Genomic DNA, 22,729 nt, shown 5'->3' with positions numbered 1-22,729 from the left:
TCCCACACACACACACACACACACACACACACACACACACACACACACACACACACACACACATACACACACACACACACACACACACACACACACACACACCACACACACACACACACACACACACACACACACACACACACACACACACACACACACACACACACACACACACACACACATTCTTATAGCAGCCCTCCCTCCCCTTTTACCTCTTGCAGAGGAAGACAGAAAGCTGCAGCATCCTCCACTCTGCATCACCAGAAACCAGCAGAAACAGAATCAATAAAAACAGGCGCAGACTTAAGACATAATACACATTTTATTTCAAGATATAACAGGATATTTAAAGCAGAATCTGATTGTTTGTCAGACATTTATTTCAAGTGCTGTTTCTCCACTCCTCCTTCTGGATCTGTGTTCCTGCAGCAGCACGATGAGCCCCAGCCTGCAGCTCCCTGTGGACTAGCACCAGGTAAGATGAAAAACCTCTTTTCTCTCACATGCATGTGTCTCCAAACTAAGGCTGGGAGCTGCTGGAGCCACGGGGCTCTGTGGGTGTGTCGGCTCCGGCTGCAGCACACTTTGCTGCTGCTGCTGCATTTCTACATGATGTCAGACATGCATCCGTCTGTTCAATTATGTATCAAATTAGGCTGGAATCATATTTCGTTCAAGGCATCACATCCTTCTTTCTTGTAGCTCTGCTGCTCCACAGAAGAAGAAAAACACATTCTTATATTGCTCTGTTTGTATAACTGTGTGTTTCATCTTTTTATAAGAGCAAAGAGGGATTTTAGGATCCCTGCTCCATCGTTTTAATATTCATGTCATGTCCCTCCTTCATGCTGAAACATTGGAATATGAAATGATAACCTGAAGTTTTTTTAAATGATTTGTATTTAAAAATGTCTTGTTTTGTCTGAACAAAGTTATTATGAAACTAATAATAATTCAACTTTATACGTATAGCACCTTTTCTACAGGATATGCAGCATTACGACCAGAGATGAATAGACGTACATATAAAATATTGGCATCATTAATGGAAAATAAAATGTAGAAAATCTACAGTAAATAAGATATAAATAAAATAAAATAGAATGCACAACAAAGATGGAAAAGAAAACTGAATATTAATTGAAAAAACACTGCAGCACATTAACACCTCCATTCTGTGATCATCTTTACTACATCAGTGGTGCAGAATGAATAGTGCAGTCTCCACGGAGATGCTTTAACCAGCAGGATCACAAGGTATTTCTCCTCGACAGAATGCACAAGTACATTTGTGTCTTCTTTTATCACTGCATCATTTCTAAGGAGAATATCAAGGGTTTTAAGTTGTGCAATATGAATTCAGATGATTTCTGAAATGTCTGAGAAGAACAAATCACCTTATTTCCAGTAAAGGACATGAAGAGGTGACAGTAATTGCAAAACACAACTAATAATGTCATGCACTTGTCCATTTATTTTACAATTGATCCAATGTTGTCTTCTTTCAGGCTATTGGGAGGTGCAATCCACATTTTCTATGTGTGTGTGTAGGTCTTACTCAATGCACCACACACGTTAGTATCAGATAATGCCTCATTTGCATATTAAAGATAACAATTTAGAAAGCTTATACTACAAAAAGTGATTGTCTTTCTACAGGGGAAGTTCCCTGGTGATATCTACATGTTCCACGCTGTTCACCTGTAGTGTGAACAACATGTATGCATTTTATAATAGCTATCTTTAAAGGCAGGTTTCATAAAGTTCCTTTTTTCTCAAAGTTTCATGAGAAATCTCCTCATCATACTTACATACACCAATCCTTACTGTTTCATTCCTATTTATATTCTGAAGCTTTCTACAGGGGGTTTGTCCACATTTCATTCAGAACCTGATTCATAGAGATTACTAAAAACATGGACATTTAAAAAAAAATGCGTTTGGTTGTTGACAGTATTTTCGGATGTATGGAGTGATACAAAGAAAATCATCTCTGTAAAAACATTGGACTCTAATCTTTCAACAAAATGAAACTAGCATTTTAAACCTGGCTTTGTCCAATGTGCACATTTCTGGAAACGTATGCAAATTAGCATCATATTTAATAAGATGATGCCTCTTTGGCATACTTGTAACATTATAAGGACAAGGAGTTGTGTGTGTGTGTGTGTGTGTGTGTGTGTGTGTGTGTGTGTGTGTGTGTGTGTGTGTGTGTGTGTGTGTGTGTGTGTGTGTGTGTGTGTGTGTGTGTGTGTGTGTGTGTGTGTGTGTGTGTGTGTGTGTGTGTGTGTGTGTGTGTGTGTGTGTGTGTGTGTGTGTGTGTGTTCCTGCAGCAGAGGCTGAATTAGAGACGCTGGCTGCAGAGCGGATCTGCTGCTGTGTGCTGAAGTCTGTAATAAAATCTGTACCAAAGTTAAAGAGGTCAAACTGAACAGAAAGAGAGATTTACTGCATTCTGACGACGTCTTCTTCTGGAAAACACTGGAAAGGTGATTGTGTGTGTGTGCGTGCGCGCGCGTGCATGCGTGTGCGTGCGTGTGTGTGTAAGGTGTTACATCTTTGGGAAAAACGCAAATGTATTTAAAAAGAAAAACAAACACAATTCGAAAATAAGAATATTATACATCAAATGTAATAGTGCAGAAGATACAATATAGATATATATATATATATATACAATATAAATACAATTAAATAATATATTTTTAACATTTTAAAATAAAGGTAAATGTATGTTAATTGCAATACAAATGATAAACTAGAGAAAATGCAAACAAGATAACAAATAGAATACAAAATATATAAAAATATAACATAACATATAAAATACAACATAAAATACAAAATATACACACATGTTGTATCTTGCAATAGGATACAAACAACAAGTCCTCCAACTCGACCAAATGGGCCGATTGTTCAGGCCCTTATTACGACCAAATATGTCGTTTGTTCAAGCGCTTAATACGTCCTATAATTACGTTTTAAAGTTTTCGCCCTCTAGTGCTCCCGTTGAATGCTAACGTTACAGATGGTCGTTTATTCACAAATAACCCTCTCTGTAAAATCCTAAATTGTAGGATAGTTTGCCCATTAAAACGCGTGTGTATATTGTACTTTGAGAATCTACGTCCAGTCGATATGTAGGATCTATAGTTTGATAGATATTACGAAGATGATTTGAGGTATGCGGCAAGTTAATAGTCTTATTATGTTTGATATTATTATGTTTTATTAACTACACCACTGGTTTTTTAACCCGCACCGCCTAGTGGTTAAAGCACGTTATTGAATTTTGTTGTTGAATACGTTTTATTTGATGAAAACGTTTAAATATTAAGAGTAGCCTACATACAACATTGGGGGAAAGTAGAAGGCATGATAGAATATAGAATATAAAATATCAAGAAGATACTGTAGTGATCTCTACAACCAAACAGTTTAGTGCAGGACATCCAAAGATATTAACAGGAGGATGTGCAAAACAGACAAAATAATAAGGCTTTATTGAAACATTAAAAAATACTTTAAGTTAAGGTCTTCTTTTGAATAAGAAAAAAACGTTGGGGTTATCCACAGATAAATATGAAGTCTGACAAAGTACTTCACGTCCAATATATTGCATAGTTTATTTTGGCACTTGACAATCACCTTCCCTGAATTTGACTCAGGTGTAACTAAAGTCTGATTTAAGGGTTGTTTATATTTCACATCATTAATCAGAATCTGCAAAGTAACTAAAATAAATGTAGTGGAGTAAAAATACCAGGTTAACCTCTGAATTGTAGTGGAGTAGAACAAAGTAGTACATGCTGCTGTAACAAAAAACATTTCCCAACTTGGGATCAATAAAGTATCTTATCTTATCTTATCTTAAGATGATCGATAGCTACTGCCATATTTGCTAAATGTGCCTCTGAACCTTTACAAGTGCATGTTTCAGGCTCATCAATGAACAACAAGAGGGGTCACAGACATAAGACCAGCTGTTAAATAAAGCTCTTCTGACCTTAGCTGTCATGTGGGCATATTAATTCACCCATTTATTAATTATATGTTTTAAATTTGATAACACCACTGTGTTTCGTATCCCCTAAACCTCCAGGGTGTACACGTTTAATACTGCCAACTTCTAATTGTGGGAAATACGAAAACGTCTTATAAAGAGACGTGCCATAGAACATGTTGCGAAACACACAATAGCCAGCATGTGCAGTTCCAATTCCAGTTTTGGAAAGTCTGCCGTGGTTCCATTCCATTTCATAGAGCTGGTTGACGCTCAGCGTAACCTTTTCGCACTGCCACTCCAACATCCAATCACAGGGCTTGATGACTAATCACGGGGTCTGTAAAGCAAGGCGGATGAAGTAGTCCCAAACGATAGCTGGGGATTCTGGGTAGTGTAGTGTCTTCGGAAACTGTAGTGTCTCTGAATCGAAGGTTAAAAACACAAAAGCATTGTACACAATTTAAACCAATCAATATTGTGTAATTAACCAGGATAAACTGATGTGTTTTAGTGGATGAGTGATGCAGATATCACTGTGTAATCATTTGATAGTGAGGGGAATATATCCGGTTTTATTATGAGAACTTCGAGACCGGAAAAACTGTTTTCACCCACGCTAACTTTACATGGAAGCTGCATACACGTTCTCCTGGCGAGACCTCAAATTATTTTCGTAATATCTATCAAACTATAGATCCTACACATCGACTGGACGTGGATTCTAAGAGTACAATATACACTTCTCGCCAGAAATCGAATCAAAAAGCATTTTAATGTCCAAACTATTCCACAATTTAGGATTTTACAGAGAGGGTTATTTGTGAATAAACGTCCCTCCGGAGCGTTTGCAATGAACGGGCCGGGAGCATGTTGTTTCTTACACGACCACTAGAGCACCTCTAGTGGTCGTGTAAGGAACAACATACACTTTAAAACGTGCCTCTGGGTCGTAATAAGGGCATGAACAATCGGCCTATATGGTCGTTTTTTGTAGGAGGACAGGCTGGATACAAAATATGATATCTTAAATCTATAAAATAGAGTAAAATGAAACACAAGATTAAAACATGTTAAATGATTATCTCAAGGTCTGAGCACTACCATGAATATTGTAGAATGTCAAATGGTGCAGCAGGAAAACGAAAAATGTTTGCAGCATTTTATATTGGGGCATTGAACATAGTTGTTTATATAAATACAAGTAAACATAAGCACAAGTTCAGTTCTTTAAATAAATCATTTGGTTTAGTCCAAAGAGGGACCCCAAAACATTGACACATTTTAATATTTGTGAGCGCAGAATATAAATGTTGACATTGACAAACCCTAAATGTGTGCATTCTTCTCTGCAGCCATTATCCAGTATTCTCTGACAGCTCAAACATTTAGTGTGATATATTAATGGACGTCACTTTGCGCTAATCCCCCCCCCCCCCCAACTCCTAAGAGGAAGCTAATCCTGAACATCCTGAGAGAAGAGGGGAACGGAACGGCGGGTTAATGGATGTTCAAACACCTGCCACCTTTTATCGTAAGGAGATTTAAAAATTAGGTCAGAAGTCAGATACTTAACTGCAGTAAAAATACTTAAACCACATAGTAGGTAGTTCTAAGAATAGGATTTAAAAAACCTAAAATGCATATAAAATACAATTTATGTTTTGTAGTACATAAAAAATCAATAGGAACATTACTTCATTCAGCTGCGAAATACTGTATTCTATAAGAATTCCTCTTTGTTAAGAAAATAAATGCGACAAATTATACAAGATTTCAGCATTCACATATCTTAAACAAATTATACGTATTATTGTAGAATAATCTTCTACCATCAGATGTGACAACAATATGGGACACTTTTAAAAACAGCTGTTCCTAAGTCCTTCCCAGCAAATAATACAACTTTTGTTTTAAATGGAAACAGACTCAACACATACAAAACAGATGAAGAGAAATATTACATTACATTGCATTTAGCTGACGCTTTTATCCAAAGCGACTTACAATAAGTGCGTTCGACCAACAAAATACAAACTTGAAGAAAACAGAATCATAAAGTACATCAGGTTTCGTAGAGCAAAAACATTTCAAGTGCTACTCAACTGGCTTTAGATAAGCCAGCCCTTTATTAGTATATAAGTGCTCTGTTAGCAGTTCTTTGTTAATAGATATATCGCTCGAAGTGGAGTGGAAAGAGATGAGTTTTCAGTCTGCGCCGTAAGCTATCTGCTGTCCAGATGTCAATGGGGAGCTCATTCCACCATTTTGGAGCCAGGATAGCAAAGCCACGTGTTTTTCCTGATGGGAACTTGGGTCCCCCTCGCAGCGAGGGTGCAGCGAGCCGTTTGGCTGATGCAGAGCGGAGTGCACGTGCTGGGGTGTACAGTTTAACCATGTCCTGGATGTAGGAAGGGCCAGATCCATTCGCAGCATGGTACGCAAGTACCATTGTCTTGAAGTGGATATAATAAACAGAACAGAATTAAAAGCAAGCGACACAATTAAAAAGAAAACTGCCTTTTTGAAGTCAGTTTTGTGGTCCAGACTTAGCTGAACAGTGAGAGGATCAGATACTCACGTTTATTCTTCTGCATCAGGATGTGAAATGCTCAATATCAGTAGTGTTCTGCAGCGCTCCTTTTCTTTTAGGCGTGGCTGTTTTAGGTCCTGTGTGTGTGTGTGTGTGTGTGTGTGTGTGTGTGTGTGTGTGTGTGTGTGTGTGTGTGTGTGTGTGTGTGTGTGTGTGTGTGTGTGTGTGTGTGTGTGCGTGCGTGCGTGCGTGCGTGCGTGCGTGCGTGCGTGTGTGTGTGTGTGTGTGTGTGTGTGTGTGTGTGTGTTAGTGTATGCAGAGGTGGGAGAAGTACTATAACTTTCTACTTAGGGAAAAGTAGTAATACCACAGTGTAGAATACTAGGTAGGTGGCGATGTAGACCATCGATCCACCAGGTATAAGGGTATAAGGGATACAAAATATTTCATTAAATGCCATTCAACAAACACTACTGCGGAGCTGCAAATATGATTGAAGTAACAACTACTTCTGTTAGTCCATGACACATACTGTGTTAACCAAAGCCTGGACAAAGACCAAAGGTTACCCTGTTAGTTTTTTCCCGTATTTGTGAATGAAGCGCCATCTCATGGTAAAACCCTGCAATTGAACAAATGGGTGGGTCTACAGTGGAATCTAGCCCCGCCCTCTCAGGAAACAGGGGTGGATAAATTAGGTTTCCGTCTGGTATTCAGTATGTGGTGAGATGGTGAGACACAAGCCTGGCATTCAACATTTTACTAAAGTAAAATAAAAAAATATTACCATCAAAACATACTTAAAGTACCAAAGCTAAAAGTAATAATTATGAAGAATGCCCTTTTCTTAGAAGTATTAATATTTGATCACTGGATTATAATGAATGACACATTAATGTGAACATCATTTTAATTATGTAGCTTGTAAAAATATAGATAATTAATTACTTTTTATACTGCCAAGAATATTCATCGATAATAATACCCCATAATTCACAATTCAATGTATTTATTTTTAATGAATAATATGTACGTTCAAAGCAACTACGTAATCTTGTCAAATCAATAAGTAGTGAGAAATTGTAATGGAGTAGTGTGAAGTAGTATAAAACTGAAAAACTCATTAGTACCTCAAAATTAAGTACAGTACATGAGTAAACGTACTTAGTTACTTTACACCACTGAGTATATGTGTGTCCACTGAGTGTATGTGTGTGTGTGTGTGTGTGTGTGTGTGTGTGTGTGTGTGTGTGTGTGTGCGTGCGTGCGTGCGTGCGTGCGTGCGTACAGATATTTTTTTATTTAAAGTTTGAGATATGGAGGATAGATAAGTTGGTGTGATTTACTGCATTAATTTCTTCTGCATGATATGACACATTGAACGCATCAACACGAAGTCTGCAGTGATGTCTAACTTTCCTGCAGAGTTCCTCTGATTCAGCCCTCAGGCTCAGAAAGTAACAAAAGACTGCATTTGTCAGCTGAAGCAGCACCGCAGCATTTGGCCCTCGGGGGGGGGTCATCGATCCAGCCTCTACGGTCCTCAGCACAGATTCCTCCTAAATCTGCTCTCTAGGAAGCTGCCGGCCTGCGGGCTGTCGCTCAGATGAATGAGTCTGTTTATAATCTGCTGACAGACTCACAATAACATTTATTTATGATGAAAAGATGCGAGATCGATGTGATGGGATATTAAAGAGCTGCGGGGGGGCTGCTGCAGCGTGCTGCAGGAACATCTCTCAGTGCTGCCTCAGAAAGCAGACAGGCATCGCATCTGCAGACAAAATGTCCCTTTAGTGGAAAATGTTCTGGCATTTTAATGACTGATTTTAAATGCCATTTTCTTAATGTCTTTCGTTTTTTGTAAAGCACTTTGAATTGCCTTGTGTTGAAAGGTGCTATATACATAACTTGCCTTGCCTTGCAAAACGGCTTGGCTGAAGAACAGAGGAAACTAATCACAATCTGAAAAAACTAGGAGCACAATCAAGTATTATATAACAAATTGAATATCAATGATATGGACACATACAGTAGTGTAGTACCCCAAGTGAAGGAGTTCAAGTATCTCGGGGTCTTGTTCTCGAGTGAGGGAACAATGGAGCGTGAGATGGGCCGGAGAATCGGAGCAGCGGGAGCGGTATTGCAGTCGCTTTACCGCACCGTTGTGACGAAAAGGGAGCTGAGCCGGAAGGCAAAGCTCTCTGTCTTCCGGGCCATTTTCGTTCCTACCCTCACCTATGGTCATGAAGGATGGGTCATGACCGAAAGAACGAGATCGCGGATACAAGCGGCCGAGATGGGTTTCCTCCGCCGGGTGGCTGGTGTCTCCCTTAGAGATAAGGTGAGAAGTTCAGTCATCCGGGAGGGACTTGGAGTTGAGCCGCTCCTCCTTCGCGTCGAAAGGAGCCAGTTGAGGTGGTTCGGGCACCTAGTTAGGATGCCACCTGGGCGCCTCCCTAGGGAGGTGTTCCAGGCACGTCCAGCTGGGAAGAGACCAAGGGGTAGACCTAGGACCAGGTGGAGGGATTATATCTCTTCGCTGGCCTGGGAGCGCCTTGGGATCCCCCAGTCAGAGCTGGTTGATGTGGCCAGGGAAAAGAAAGTTTGGGGCTCTCTGCTGGAACTGATACCCCCGCGACCCGACCACGGATAAGCGGGAGAAGATGGATGGATGGACTGTAGTGTAGTGCAGTGTAACAAAATACAAAAAGACATAAATAATAATAAACATAATGTTTCCGTAATCCTGATTTTAGACCAATCATAACAAATGTCAAATATTGAATGTTTACGCAGATGCTATTTGCACCCAGGTGACAATAGTCAACAATGTTATTTAAACCCCGGGGGGGGAAAGCTATGGTGTAGCTATTTTCAACTGGGTGCGATTAGACACTCCGTTATCTTATTCATACTAAATAAAACGCTTAGAGGTACAAATGGTGACATCGGTCCAAAGCATAATGTTTCCACCTCCATGCTTGACGGGGGGGACGGTGTTCTTGGGGTTATAGTCAGCATTTCTCCAAAGATCAACATTTTGGTCTCATCAAAATTGGTCACCTTCTCCCAAGCCTTCTCTGAATCATTCATATGCTCCTTGTCAAAGTTCAGACGGCCTCTCATGTCCTTTTAGAGCAGGGGGCCTTCAGGCGCTGCTGGATCTGATCCATGATGGTGTCGTGTGTTACCAATAGTTTTCTTGGTGACTGTGCTCCCAGCTGCCTTGAGATCATGAACAAGTTCCTCCGTGTAGTTCTTGGCTGATCCCTCACCTTCCTCATCATCACCAAGACCCCACGGGGCCAGATCTTGTGTGGAGCCCCGGCCCGAGGGCGACTGATGCTCATTTAGTCTTTCTTCTTCTTCTGAATAACGGCACCAACAGTTGTGTCCTTCTCACCGAGCTGCTTTCTGATGGCCTTGTAGTCGGTCCCAGCCTGGTGCAGGTCTACAGTCCTGTCCCTGAGGTCCTTAGACCGCTCTTTGGTCTTGCCCATGGTGGAGAGGTTGGAATCTGATTCTGTGGACAGGTGTATTTTATACAGGCAACAAGTTGATATAAGGAGTACTTTTTTAAAGGACTGTGGAAGCCAGAGTCCTTGTTGGTTGCAAGGGGATCGAATACTTATTTCCCACAGTTAAATACAAATCCATTTCTATCTTTTATATAATGTAGATTTCTGGATTTTCTTTTTGACATTCTTTCTCTCACTGTTCAAATAAACCTACCATTACAAGTATAGACTGTTCATTTCTTTGTAAGTGAGTAAACTTACAAAATATGCAGGGGATAAAATACTTATTTCCTCCACTGTATATTTATATATATATACATTTTCAACCTACACACCCGGAAAACCTTAACATGACCCTTGCACACACAGACAAATCTGTATATTATATAACATATTGGTGTTTTATCATTTATATGTGTTGCTCCATGCAACAGATTTGTTCTGCTTTTTTCAGAAAGCAACATGTTGTCAGTGCTGTAAAAAACAAAACGCTTTCTTTCAGCAGCCATCGCTCAGACGCTATAGAATCAATGCTTATTTATTTATTTGATTGATCTTATTTTACAGATCCAACCACCTCTCTCCTGGAGCCCTTAAGATCCTTGGCTGAATTTATTATTTGTTTTACTTTTCTTACTATAAAGATATGAAGGGTTGCTACTATGGCATACCAAAGAATAGTTGTTGTTAATCACGTATCTACTAGCATATCTTTTGTACTGATAATCTACATCCACAAAATGTAGTGAAGTAGAATTATAAAGTAGCATAAAATGGAAACACTCGAAGTAGTCCAATTATCCTTAAACTATACTTGAGTATATGTACTTAGTTACATTACCACTACTAGTAGAGGTTTGGGTATTGTTGGGAGTATTGAGTATTATTATGTTTTTACGGATAACACCTTTTTTAAATAAATGAAATCAAACAAAAGGTTTACAATATATTTAATAAAGCTTTATGTCTGTGATGTTTTTCAGATCGCACCCTGCCTTCAGCTTTCCTTCAACACTTCCTGTTCACCGCCTCACGGCCACCACCAGCAACAGCATGGAGTCCAAGCAGCCAATCAGCGAGCATCATGAAGGGACTAGCAACGCCCACGCCGTGACCTCTCAACCGCCCCCGGCAGCAGACGCATCAGCAGCCAATCAAACGGACCATATTACCCACCTGTCCGTCATCGACAACGCGGAGACCAGTAAATACACCTGACCCGCACCTGTGTATAGACACCTCCCAACACTTAATTCCCATGCACTTTATTCATTTAAGTACTGCAGCCAAGTATAATACTGATGTACCTTGACTTGGCTTTTTTCATTTTATGCTACTTTAAACATAGTATTCCCTATGTGAGGGGGTCACGTTAAAAAAACACATTTAAATTCAAATAGACTTTTGGTAGATCTGCGCTGCCAAATCAGTGATATGTTATAAATGATGACTTATTTTGTGATTACTTTTACATCTGATTTGGTTGTTTTAATGCATACAGCCTACATTTTGGCAAGGATGTGAATTGTTATTTAATCTAAGTGTGACCAGGGTTCTTACACCTTTTCCAAAGTCAAATTCAAGCACTTTTCAAGCATCTTACAGCTGTTGTAAATTACATATTTATATACACATACTTATACTCAAATGATTATTTCCCTACCTCACATTAATTCAGCTGTTCTTTATGCTATAAACAACCAAATGTGTGTTTCATAATAGCATTCTACACGAGGATGAACAATTAAAGAAAAGAAAACTAAGTTTACTATTTCAAAATGAGTGACCCATTTGTACGTAGACTGGGCCTCCCATATAACCTGGCTGAGCCAAATAACTTTTCAATACACTATTGATTACTATTTTTGAGGTACTTTTAGGTTGGCAGTAAACATAAGTCAGAGGTAAATGGTGTACTTTTACTCCACTACATGTATTTAATACCTTTAGTTACTTTACAGATGTGGATGAATGATGTGAAATCTAATCAAGTGTTGAATCAGACTTTAGTTCCACCTGGAGTAAATCCACAAGCTACCTGCAGTCTACAAAGTACTTCAGACTAGCTGCACCTTCACCAGCTTTGAGAACACTTTCATGATCTATCTTTATAAAACACATCATATATATTATTCTGAAATGGACCAATCTGCACAACGACTACCTTTACTGTCGCTACTTTAACTATATTTTGATGAGAATACTTTTCTACTTTTACTTGAGGAACATTTTGAATACAGGACTTGTACTGTAACTGAGTATTCCTATACTCTGGTACTTCTACTTTTAATGAAGTAGATCTGAGTACTTCTACTTTTACTCAAGTACAAGATCTGAGTACTTCTACTTTTACTCAAGTACAAGATCTGAGTACTTCTACTTTTACTCAAGTACAATATCTGAGTACTTCTACTTTTACTCAAGTACAATATCTGAGTACTTATACTACCTCTGGTAGCGTATTAGCCTGAATTGTAGCCACAAAATCATGCAGAGCTGCATAAAAATAGACTCACAAAGGTAACTAATATTTACAAATGTGTACAATGATTTGTAGGTAATTTTGACTACCCAAGACACCTGACTTATACATCTTCAAAGGAAGACTGTGTTCATTCTACAATTACATGATGGGATTAAAGCAAAATGTAGTTTTACTTGTATAATACTTCAAGATTTTATATAAAAGCCTGTTTCTAAAAGTGTCAACCAGCGACGCGGTCAAATCCTCAGTTTATAATTTATAACAACATACTAACAAGCTAAGGTCTAATTACGCAACCCAGTCTCACGGCATTTCGTGTTATAGTCACGAAATAAATGTAATCTATTGATTCGTGTTCGTTTTCATCTGTTTTGGCAAGTATTGGCTTTCAGAATATTAAACTTGTTTCGGCAAATTCAGATGATAAATACAGCTTTGAAGCTTTTAACGGCATAATTAAAAGCGGAGAACGGAGTAATTTAACGTCACAGCAAGCATAACAACAGCCAGTGTTTCTTGCGCAAACGCAAAAATACACAAACACACACACACACTCGCGAGCTTCCCCCAGACCAGTAATACAACGAAAATGTGTCTTTGGGTCAGTAGAAATACATTGCTTTTAAAAATTGCTCTTTGTCGAATCAATAGATTATATTTCGTGACTATAACACGAAATGCCGTGAGACTGGGTTGAATTACAACAGCCTGCAACGTTAGCCTAATCTAAAATGCTCTACAACGGCGTACCTTTCATGTGGCTCGTCAGCGCAGACTCTCCCATCGTTAATTTTTGCAAACAACTGCCACCCGAAGTCCCCGGCCGGAAGTCCCTGGAGTTGGGGACTGGCTTCAGGAGAAGCTGCTGGGAGTCCCAGCAGCTTCTACTGAAGCCTTCCGAGTAAATCGTCAAAACGCCGACACCTCCTCATCTCCACCGCTCCCATATTTTATTTTGTGTTGCCATAAGTTAGTCTCTCTGCGTTTCTGCGCTGGGCTAATGTTAATGCTAATAATGCTAATGCAAGGATAATAAAATGGCGGCTTCACAAAACTTTTTGGGAGTTTTACGGGCCGTGGTTTGCAATCCGCCCAGCCAATCAGACATAGGAACCTTTTTCTCCCACGAAGGTCCCTGCTCTCTAGCAGGGACTGAAAAGGGGGTGAAAAGGTTTTGATGAACTCATTTTAGTTCCAGCTCTTTTTGGTGTGAACGCGACATTTCGGAACTATAGCGGAACTAAAGTGGGAAAAGTACTGCGGTGTGAACGCGCCTATAGCCCAGGTCACACGTAACAAAACACTTGCCGGTCACGCGCATGGCGCAGGAAGGTCGGACAGAGCTGTTTTATGTAAAAGCGAAGCAATTAAGCGCGCTCCGACTTCTTTATTTTCTTTTAATCTAAAAAGCGAAGTAAAGCATGTAGAATTTCAAGCACTTTATCCCAAATTCAAGCACTATTCCCAAAATTCAAGCACTTTTCAAACCTTGAAAACACCTCATACAATTTCAAGCATTTTCAAGGATTTCCAGCACCCGTACGAACCCTGTGTGACAACAGTTCATAAAATACCAAAGCACACATTAAGAAATGAGCCTCATTAGTTATTAATACCAACTTTATGAAATCCAACTTTTTATTATCAGGCTTTAAATATAGCCCTCGCTTAAAAATGATGCTCAGAAGTAATGGTATTATTTCTTTTTCAATATGTTAGTGCGTCATAGTTTCAGACTTCCTGTCTGCGCCTCTCAGCTACAAGTTCATTGGTACTACTGAAGTTGTAAACACTTTTACATTTTATTTTTGAACAAATGTCCTCTCTGGAACCTTGTGTTGCAGATAACGGCCTGGGTCATGCGATGGGGGACGTGTCTCCCACGGTGTCCTCAATGTCGCCCAAGCACCACGCGGCGGGCGGCCATGCTAACGGCCGGCCCGGTCTGAGCAGCCGTTCGGGGTCCATGGCGGGCTCCCCCCGGCCCTCCCTCACCCGCCGGCCCAGCGGCATCACGGAGGCTGCTGTGGACGGGTCCAAGCCCCGCGACTACCTGTTCCTCGCCATCCTGTCCTGCTTCTGCCCGCTGTGGCCCATCAACATCGTAGCCCTCACCTTCTCTGTCATGGTACGACCGTAGACCTTCCTTTGTGTAATCCTACAGGGATTAATAAAGGTCCATCTTATTTTAAATAAACCCAACTGACTGTAATTATCTGGTTAGTTACAGGTTAGTTCTTCTTCTTCTTCTTCTTCTTCTTCTTCTTCTTCTTCTTCTTCTTCAACAATCGGCTAGTTCGGATAATATAAGGCAGATGTTTTTCAAAGTGGGCGCCCCCTGGCGGCCCCCGGGGGGTCATGCAAAATTTGGGGGAAAGGGGAATTTTTCTTTTTTAAAGTTACAATTTTTTTTTTTAGATGTTATTAATAACTGCATATCTATCAATCTATGTGTGCTTTGATGCCAATCTTTTAATATTTTTTATTTCAATAATATTTTATTTTATTGTTTTTAAATCACACGACCGCCCTTCAAGCCAATCAGAATCGAGCTGCCGCTACTGAGAGTGAAACTGAGTATCTGCTCAGCTTTTGGAGCAAGTGAGAGCTAGTGAATATTTCGCTCTGCAGCTGGATGAGAGCACGGATGTAGCAAATATTGTTGTTTATATATATGCATATACATATGTTTATTGTAAATATTACTGTTGAATATTATATATAATATTATTAAGGCATAAGTAGCTTTCAAAAATGCAAAAAAATATGTTAATTGTTCATATTAGTGTTCAAGATTATATAATATTATAAAGACAGAAATCACTTTAAAAATATGTTTGCTGTTGATATTACTGTTTAATATTGTGTTAAGAATCTTTATAACAAGACACAATGAATGTAATGAATGACAAACAAAAGATGAATACACATTTTTTTTAGAACAATAACTGATTATTAATTATTAACACAAATATATATTAAGAAAATGTATTAAACTATATGATTAATTTGTCATATTTTCCATCATAATGTACTCATCAATTTAAAAATAAAATTGCAACAGGGGGGTCCCCGCCAGAGGATAATGCCATATGGGGGTCCTTGGTAGCAATATCTGACGCATCCTTGTTTTCACGGAAGAAAGTGCCTGAAGAAAAAATGAATGTAAAGTATAAAGTGTAACAGGGACCAAATAAAACAACAATGTTTTTGACGTCACCTGGAAGGTTTTTAACATCCTCCTGAATGTATAGTCTTGTGTTTCGGGACATCTGTTACAGATCTTTCATTATTTCACAGCCATTGTATTGCACATTCAACATTTAGTTTATAATGACGAGTAACATTTTGAATGACATTGTCTTCACTGTTTATACTCTGTTCAGTCCCGAAACAGTCTGCAGCAGGGCAACGTGGACGGAGCTCGCCGTTTAGGCCGCAACGCCATGATTCTGTCTGTGGTCGCCATCTTGGGAGGGATCGCCATCATCGCCGCGGCCATCGCCCTCAACTGGGGATGTGAGTTACACGGAACACCAAAAACGACACTAAAACACAATTTAAATTTGAAATGTCCTTATTGTTTTTTAAAAACTCAAGTATAAATCACTTTAATTTGTAGTTAAGTAAATGTAGTTAGATACCTTTTACAATTGTATTAAATGCTGTGCAGGATCAGGATCAGAGTAGCCTACTATATTTATCTCGGCGGAAATTGCATTTTGTAACCATATACAATTAAAAAATCGAATACATTTAAATAAACAAGTGAATAACTATTGAGAAGTTAAATTAAAATGTGCATATATCTACTACTTCTACTGTACTACAATATGTTACGACAGCAAATCATAATATATACAGTAGAGTAGTTATATTAATAATAATATGGTCAAGATTAACTCTTAAATATGTGTGACTTTCTGTCTTTTTCTCTCTGCAGTAATTTTAAAATCCTGATAAAAAATAAATAATAATGGCGACACACCGACTGCACGACAACATCCGACCGACACGACTCCGTTTCCCCTCCCCGAACTTCCTGAATCGTTTCTCCAGCGCCTGCACCAGATGAAAAACTAAACCCGTTCCCTGCTATTGTTTTCTTGCTGCACGACGACGGCGAGCATGGACACTCCCCAGACACCCACGCCTCGATTTGGATCAGGAGAAAAGTGTGGGTCACCTGATGTTCATCTCACCCTGTGGTCCACAAGGACATCTGGGATATATGAGCCTCCATGCAACAAGTCCAGCGATGGAGCAAACCTTCTGATTCTTTTATGCCAAATATTTGAAGACTTGGTGTTCTTGGTGAACTGAAAGAGTGAATGCTGCTGCTGATGGTCCGGCATGAACATGAAGACCAACTTTAAGAGTATTTATAGAGAGAGAGACTCGTGTTTCATCATCCAGATCTTCCTGCTGCTGTTCATGGTGCACAAACATAAAGTCGACACACTCATAGAGAGTCCTGACGTCACAACTTAGCAGCTGTTTACTAAAACAACGTTCACGTTTTCTTCTCTTTCTGTATTCCAATATAAAGGACACTGCTATCTAATACAGTTATAGGCCTATTGAAATATATACCATTAGTTGTTTCAACAAAGTGAAAGGATAAAGAGGGAGTTCTCCCCGGCGTCATGCAGAGACCAAACACAAATATATAATAAAGTATGAGTAAAGTGTATGAGAAAAAAAACTGCAAATGATATTTTGCGAAAAGCGGTTTCTCCATATCCAGGAAATGATTTCAATTGAAAGTAGCTTCATCCACATCAGTCTTGATCAGAAACAAGTTGGTTAGTTTTAGGTGAAGGGTCTAAAATAACAGAAGTTTTGATAACAAATAAATGAACATTGACTTCTGGTTTACAAGGGACAAAATGAGTGCATTATTCAGACACACAAACAGTGTAGGGGCCTTTGGGTTTGTAGATTCTTTTCTATTTGACGTTTCACATATTTTTATTGGAGTTTTCTGCTTTCTTGTTGACGTTTTGCGGCTCTTTGTTGGCGTTTTATGTTTCTTCTTTGGCCTTTTCGCGTATATTTGTTGAGGTCTTGAGTCACTTTGTGGCCATTTTGCGTCTCTTTATTGACAATTTGTATCACTTTGTCTGCGTTTTACGTCTCTTTGTTGGCGTTCACATCTCTTTGTTGCATTTGCATCCCCTATTATTTAGCATACAAGAGTATGCTAATTCCAAAAAGTTATTCTTCATTTTGCGTACATTCTCCTACAAATGTCCCGTAAAACAAACCGCTTGTTACATACATTTGGTACTCAAAGTCAAATGTTTTCACAAAAAACCGAATGTTGAGGAAAAGATTGTGATTTGGGTGAAAATAACTATGGAAGTTACGTTTACAATTAAATCAACTTTGACTTCTGGTCCACCCGACCTCCGTACCAGGAGGACTTTGTCAATATTGCAAATACATTTTCTGGGAAACTAACCAATTACAGTGCATTACTTTTGGTATGTACAGATACAAACAGCAACGCTGTGCCAAACACAGCTGTTTGTGTGCTAATTGTGAACTGGGTGTGGGCTATGAGGAAATAGGCTGTTGTTATGGATCTAAATCATCTCTTATAACATGTGCATGTTTACAGTATAACAGAATGCTTTTACATAATACCGTAGCCTCATTTAGCAAGAGCGCTAACTGAGCAGCACTTTGTAAATACATAATACGGGAATTGTGTTATGTCTACCTGGTGTAGAGAGGTGCAGGAATTACTTATTTGAGTAGTACAAACCTTGAATTGAGCATTTCCCTGGTTCCTTCCACAAAGAGCTAATTGGATCTTTTCATTGGATTGTGGAATATTCCAGAAACAAATATCTGTGGAAAACCTACATTTAGGATACCTACACATTTTTTTCGAAAGGATAATCTCCACATATTAATAGAAATTCAATCTCCAGAAGAAAATGTTATGAACAAACTACAGCACGGTCACTTGACATCACCAGCGCCAAGCTAAAGGTGGCTAATCTTCGGCTGGATGAGATGTACTAGTCTCATTCAGCCACCTGTTAGCAACCGCGGTTTCAAAGACACAAAGAATCTTCAGAAATTGACGAGTAGGTTATATTATGACGCATTTAAAGTTGTAAGACGAAACGGTAAAATCTCTCTCTGCATTTTGGAACCACACACCTTATTTCAGGGTTCTGACCAAATGCACTTCCAGAGAAGGGATCAGGAAGTGCTAGAATGCTAACTCATTTCAGGGTTTGAGGACTCATTCCTGCAGCACGCTATTGATATCCAAATGTTTTCTCTTCCTTACGGATGTAACTGACCAACAAATAAATCCCCACCAAGATTGCACAAGAGGGATTTTTTAAAAAGAAGGAAGCAGATAAATGTTGAACTTTGCACCAATCAGACGGCGTCTCTGCGTAGAGGTGAGGTCTGATGAGGTCAGGGTGGGGGAGGAAGGTAAAGTTGCCTCACACCTTCACACTGTATGTAGCATGTTTACTAACCACATTATGCAAAACAACGGTCCCGGCTTGATTGTCAGTACGAATGCTAGCTTCCCTCAGTTTATTGTGTACTTGTACACGGTTGTGTATGGACTTTGCTTGCGCTACCTCTCAGAGTTGCCTACAGTGTTTTATCACGTTGTTCCACTGATTTTAACCGACTGTTAAATCTATTTGTGTTCCTTTTTTCACTTACTAACATACTAATAATGGTATTAACATGAAGGGTGTTAAATGTGAACACACTCCCAGAAATCTGTAATTCAACTGGTACAACTTCTGTGAGTGAAAAATATATGTATATAATAATACATATATTATATAATAATATATCTAATTTTACACATGAAATGTTCTGAGGAAGATGTTCAGCATGTATCATTAGTTTTGTTCCTTATTGGCCATTTTCCAAAAAGGATGCACATTCAATTACCAAATGACATACGAATAATAATCATGTCTACTTTTTAAAGTATTAACCCTTAGATGCATAAGTGGGTCTTTTTGGACCCGGTGAGGTGGTTTTCTTGAAGTATCTTTGTAATTGCATTTTTTTTATCATTTCATATTCCAGCTATTCCTCAAAAAACATGTTTTGGATATCATGCCATTCAAATTTTAAATTCACATTTGAAGAAATGTTAGTTTTTGTATTACTACCCCAAGCTTCCATAAGTGGGTCCGCATGCATGTCCTATGGAATCCTATGGGAAAACGTTGTTTTTCAAAATGTAAAAAAAATGTCTAAAATTATAAATAGTGAAAAATTAAATATAAAATATTTCTAGTGTGAACCAACATATAATACTAGAATATTATACAAGTGATTTTTCTTAACCAAAATGGCATAAAAACATATTATTCTAATACGGGTCCTTTTTGACCCACAGTATGGAAGAGTGTAGGGTCCAGTCACTCGCGCATCTAAGGGTTAATATAGAATCTAATTTACAGACTTTTTAGCAAATACCAAAATCTACCAAATTAGCCACTTGGATTATTGTTCATATTTTGCACCTTTCCTGAGATGTTTATGCTCATGATTAGCAACAGCAATAATGATGAATCCAGGAGTACAATTCAATCATTGATGTACATTTCACTTGTAAGTGTCAATTTGTAAAATGTCAATTTGTTTGAGGCAATGTTCTGTTATTTCAAGCTCATCATTTACTGTATTAATTCAAGAGCTTGATTTATAATGAATGTGATTACATTTATTCATTTACTTAGCATTTCCAAGAAAGGCTACAGGAGGAGTTGTAGATGTGGAGTAATAATGAAAAAAGAGAGATAAATTGCATTAAATAGATATACAACGGTCCAGTCAAAATACGAGAGGTCTTAGCTTTTGATTTTATTTTGAAAATCTTCCACAGAACATCTCAACATCACTTTCTTCTTGTGTTCTTTCTTTAGTCTCCTGTCTATCGTTTTCATTTCTTTTGTAAATGCTCTTTTGACGCCTGATTCCCTGATCTTTGTATTTTTATATTTCTATTCACATTATCTGGATCTCTTTTTTGTATTTACATGATAATCTACTGTTTGTAACGCTCTGTATAACCTGCTTCCTGCTTGCTAAAAAAACTCAAACTGGGGGGGTGCTATAAGCATGAGTCCTTATCTAATTATTGATTGCTATCTCCTGACACCGGACTCTTTCTGTACCTGTGCATGCCTTAAACTGACAGAATGAGTGTACACAAATACATTTATCAAAGTTGATCTACTGCTGTTGATTATTTGATCATGTTTGCAGGGAATAAATCCCATTAAATACCCATCAGTGAGCAGGCTCGTGAATACATCTGAGGGTAGATATCATTTTTTAATTTGACACTTTTACTGGTGGCAGCATTGTAAATAGGGGAGATTTAATTAGTGTTGGTACATTACACAGGCGTCTCCGGTCCAGGGAGCTTGTTCTATACATTCCAGTCCTGGATGGAAACCTGAAGGAAACCAAATATTCATTTACGACTGGGGAACAGGGTACTATAGAGGAGTGTTACATTTACAAATATATGGATATTCTCAAAAAGAAGAAGACATTCTTAAGTCTCAAATATAAATTAGATATATAGATTATAACGCTAAACATTTTTTTCACTATTGGATTAAATGTATCTTAAAGGGGCCCTATGCTTTTTGGGGTTTACCCTTTCCTTTAGTGTGGGTGGGATACATCGGTTTTTGTGCATGTAAATGGTCTGCAAAGGCTAAATTCCCTGTGTTCCCTCCAGAGGGAGTTTCTCTCCCACACACACGTGCTATGTAACACTCATGCTTTTATTGGCTATAGCGCTCCAACACATTGTACATGACATCTCTAGAACAATCACAACAGAGCCGGCCAGCTAACCAATCAGAGCAGACTGGGCTCTAGTTTCAGACAGAGGGTGAAAGAGGTGCTGCAGCACAGGCAGTATGAGAACAATAAAGAGCTTTTTGAACATTAAAGCATGGAGACATGTCCCAGTGGAGACACTACATACTGATATGAACCTGAACATGAGCAGAACAGGACCTTTTTTACTACAGCAATGGGATTCAGCATTCACAATGTATTCATTAAACCAGCAGAAACCACTTTTATTTCTTGTTGACTATTAACAATTAGTCCAAGACAGAGATATCTTCCTCCTCCAGGCCATCAAGATCAATTGTTGTCCAATTATTATTATTATTATTATTAAAAACAAATCATGGATGCATAAATGAGAACTGGATAAGTTCAAAGATGGCACTCTATTCAATTGTTAAAAATGTGGTTGTATAGCTAAATAGCAGAGGTGGGGACTCGAGTCACATGACTTGACTCGAGTCACATGACTTGACTCGAGTCCGACTCGAGTCGCATATTTGTGGACTTGAGACTTGCTCATGACTTGCGCATGTAGGACTTACTCCCACCTCTGCTAAATAGTCTCCGGAGGCCTTCTCAGTCCCAACAAATAAATGGGATACATTAACTGGATCATACAGTTCTTAGACTTTTCAAATGTCCCATAAAGATCACATTTTGATAATAGAAAGTATATTTCTCAGTCTTTTGAACACATTAAGCCTCTAATTATTGATGAGACAAATAAGTCAGTTATTATCCTTAATAAATATAAAAGTCCATCACTGAATCATATCTTTTGCCACTGTAGAGTGGAGAGATTGTCACATATTATTGTCCCTTACATGTAAGTTCTTCATCACAGTGTTGAGTGCAAAAGAATCACAAAAACCCTGTAACACAGGACATGCTTTTATTTCCTTGAAATGTTGTTGTGCATACAGGTTTTACATTTAGTAAGTATTCCTCTTCTTTTTAAAGTCAGAAACATTACAATCGAAAAATACGGAGCCAGAAAAGTGATGAGGGAGAGGGCTTCATTCTCTCATGTACCTTCTTTCTAGAACGAGGGGTTGTCATAGTTACCGTCTACGAGGGACCCTGGGATACTGGGATGGAGAGGAGAGAGGTCTGACTCCTCACGGTTAATAAAAAGTGTGTGTGTGTGTGTGTGTGTGTGTGTGTGTGTGTGTGTGTGTGTGTGTGTGTGTGTGTGTGTGTGTGTGTGTGTGTGTGTGTGTGTGTGTGTGTGTGGTTGTGTGTGTGTGTGTGTGTGTGTGTGTGTGTGTGTGTGTGTGTGTGTGTGTGTGTTGTTCATTTGAATGTTAGAT

At 38.8% G+C, this 22,729-nt stretch overlaps 1 protein-coding gene across 1 annotated transcript; it reads left to right on the top strand.

The window, feature by feature from the left end:
- Positions 1 to 228: 228 nt before the first annotated feature.
- LOC117450712 (trafficking regulator of GLUT4 1) lies at positions 229 to 20,835 on the top strand. Its single transcript, XM_034088633.2, has 5 exons — positions 229 to 475; positions 11,044 to 11,264; positions 14,390 to 14,673; positions 15,932 to 16,064; positions 16,489 to 20,835. The coding sequence occupies exons 2-5, from the start codon at positions 11,114 to 11,116 to the stop codon at positions 16,503 to 16,505; spliced, it is 585 nt and encodes a 194-aa protein (XP_033944524.1). The 5' UTR covers positions 229 to 475; positions 11,044 to 11,113; the 3' UTR covers positions 16,506 to 20,835.
- Positions 20,836 to 22,729: the final 1,894 nt, after the last annotated feature.

This window comes from Pseudochaenichthys georgianus, chromosome 8 (assembly GCF_902827115.2).
Source record: "Pseudochaenichthys georgianus chromosome 8, fPseGeo1.2, whole genome shotgun sequence".
Lineage (NCBI taxonomy): Eukaryota > Metazoa > Chordata > Actinopteri > Perciformes > Channichthyidae > Pseudochaenichthys > Pseudochaenichthys georgianus.
Note: the sequence above shows the minus strand (reverse complement) of the source record. Positions and strands in the feature narration are given on the sequence as shown.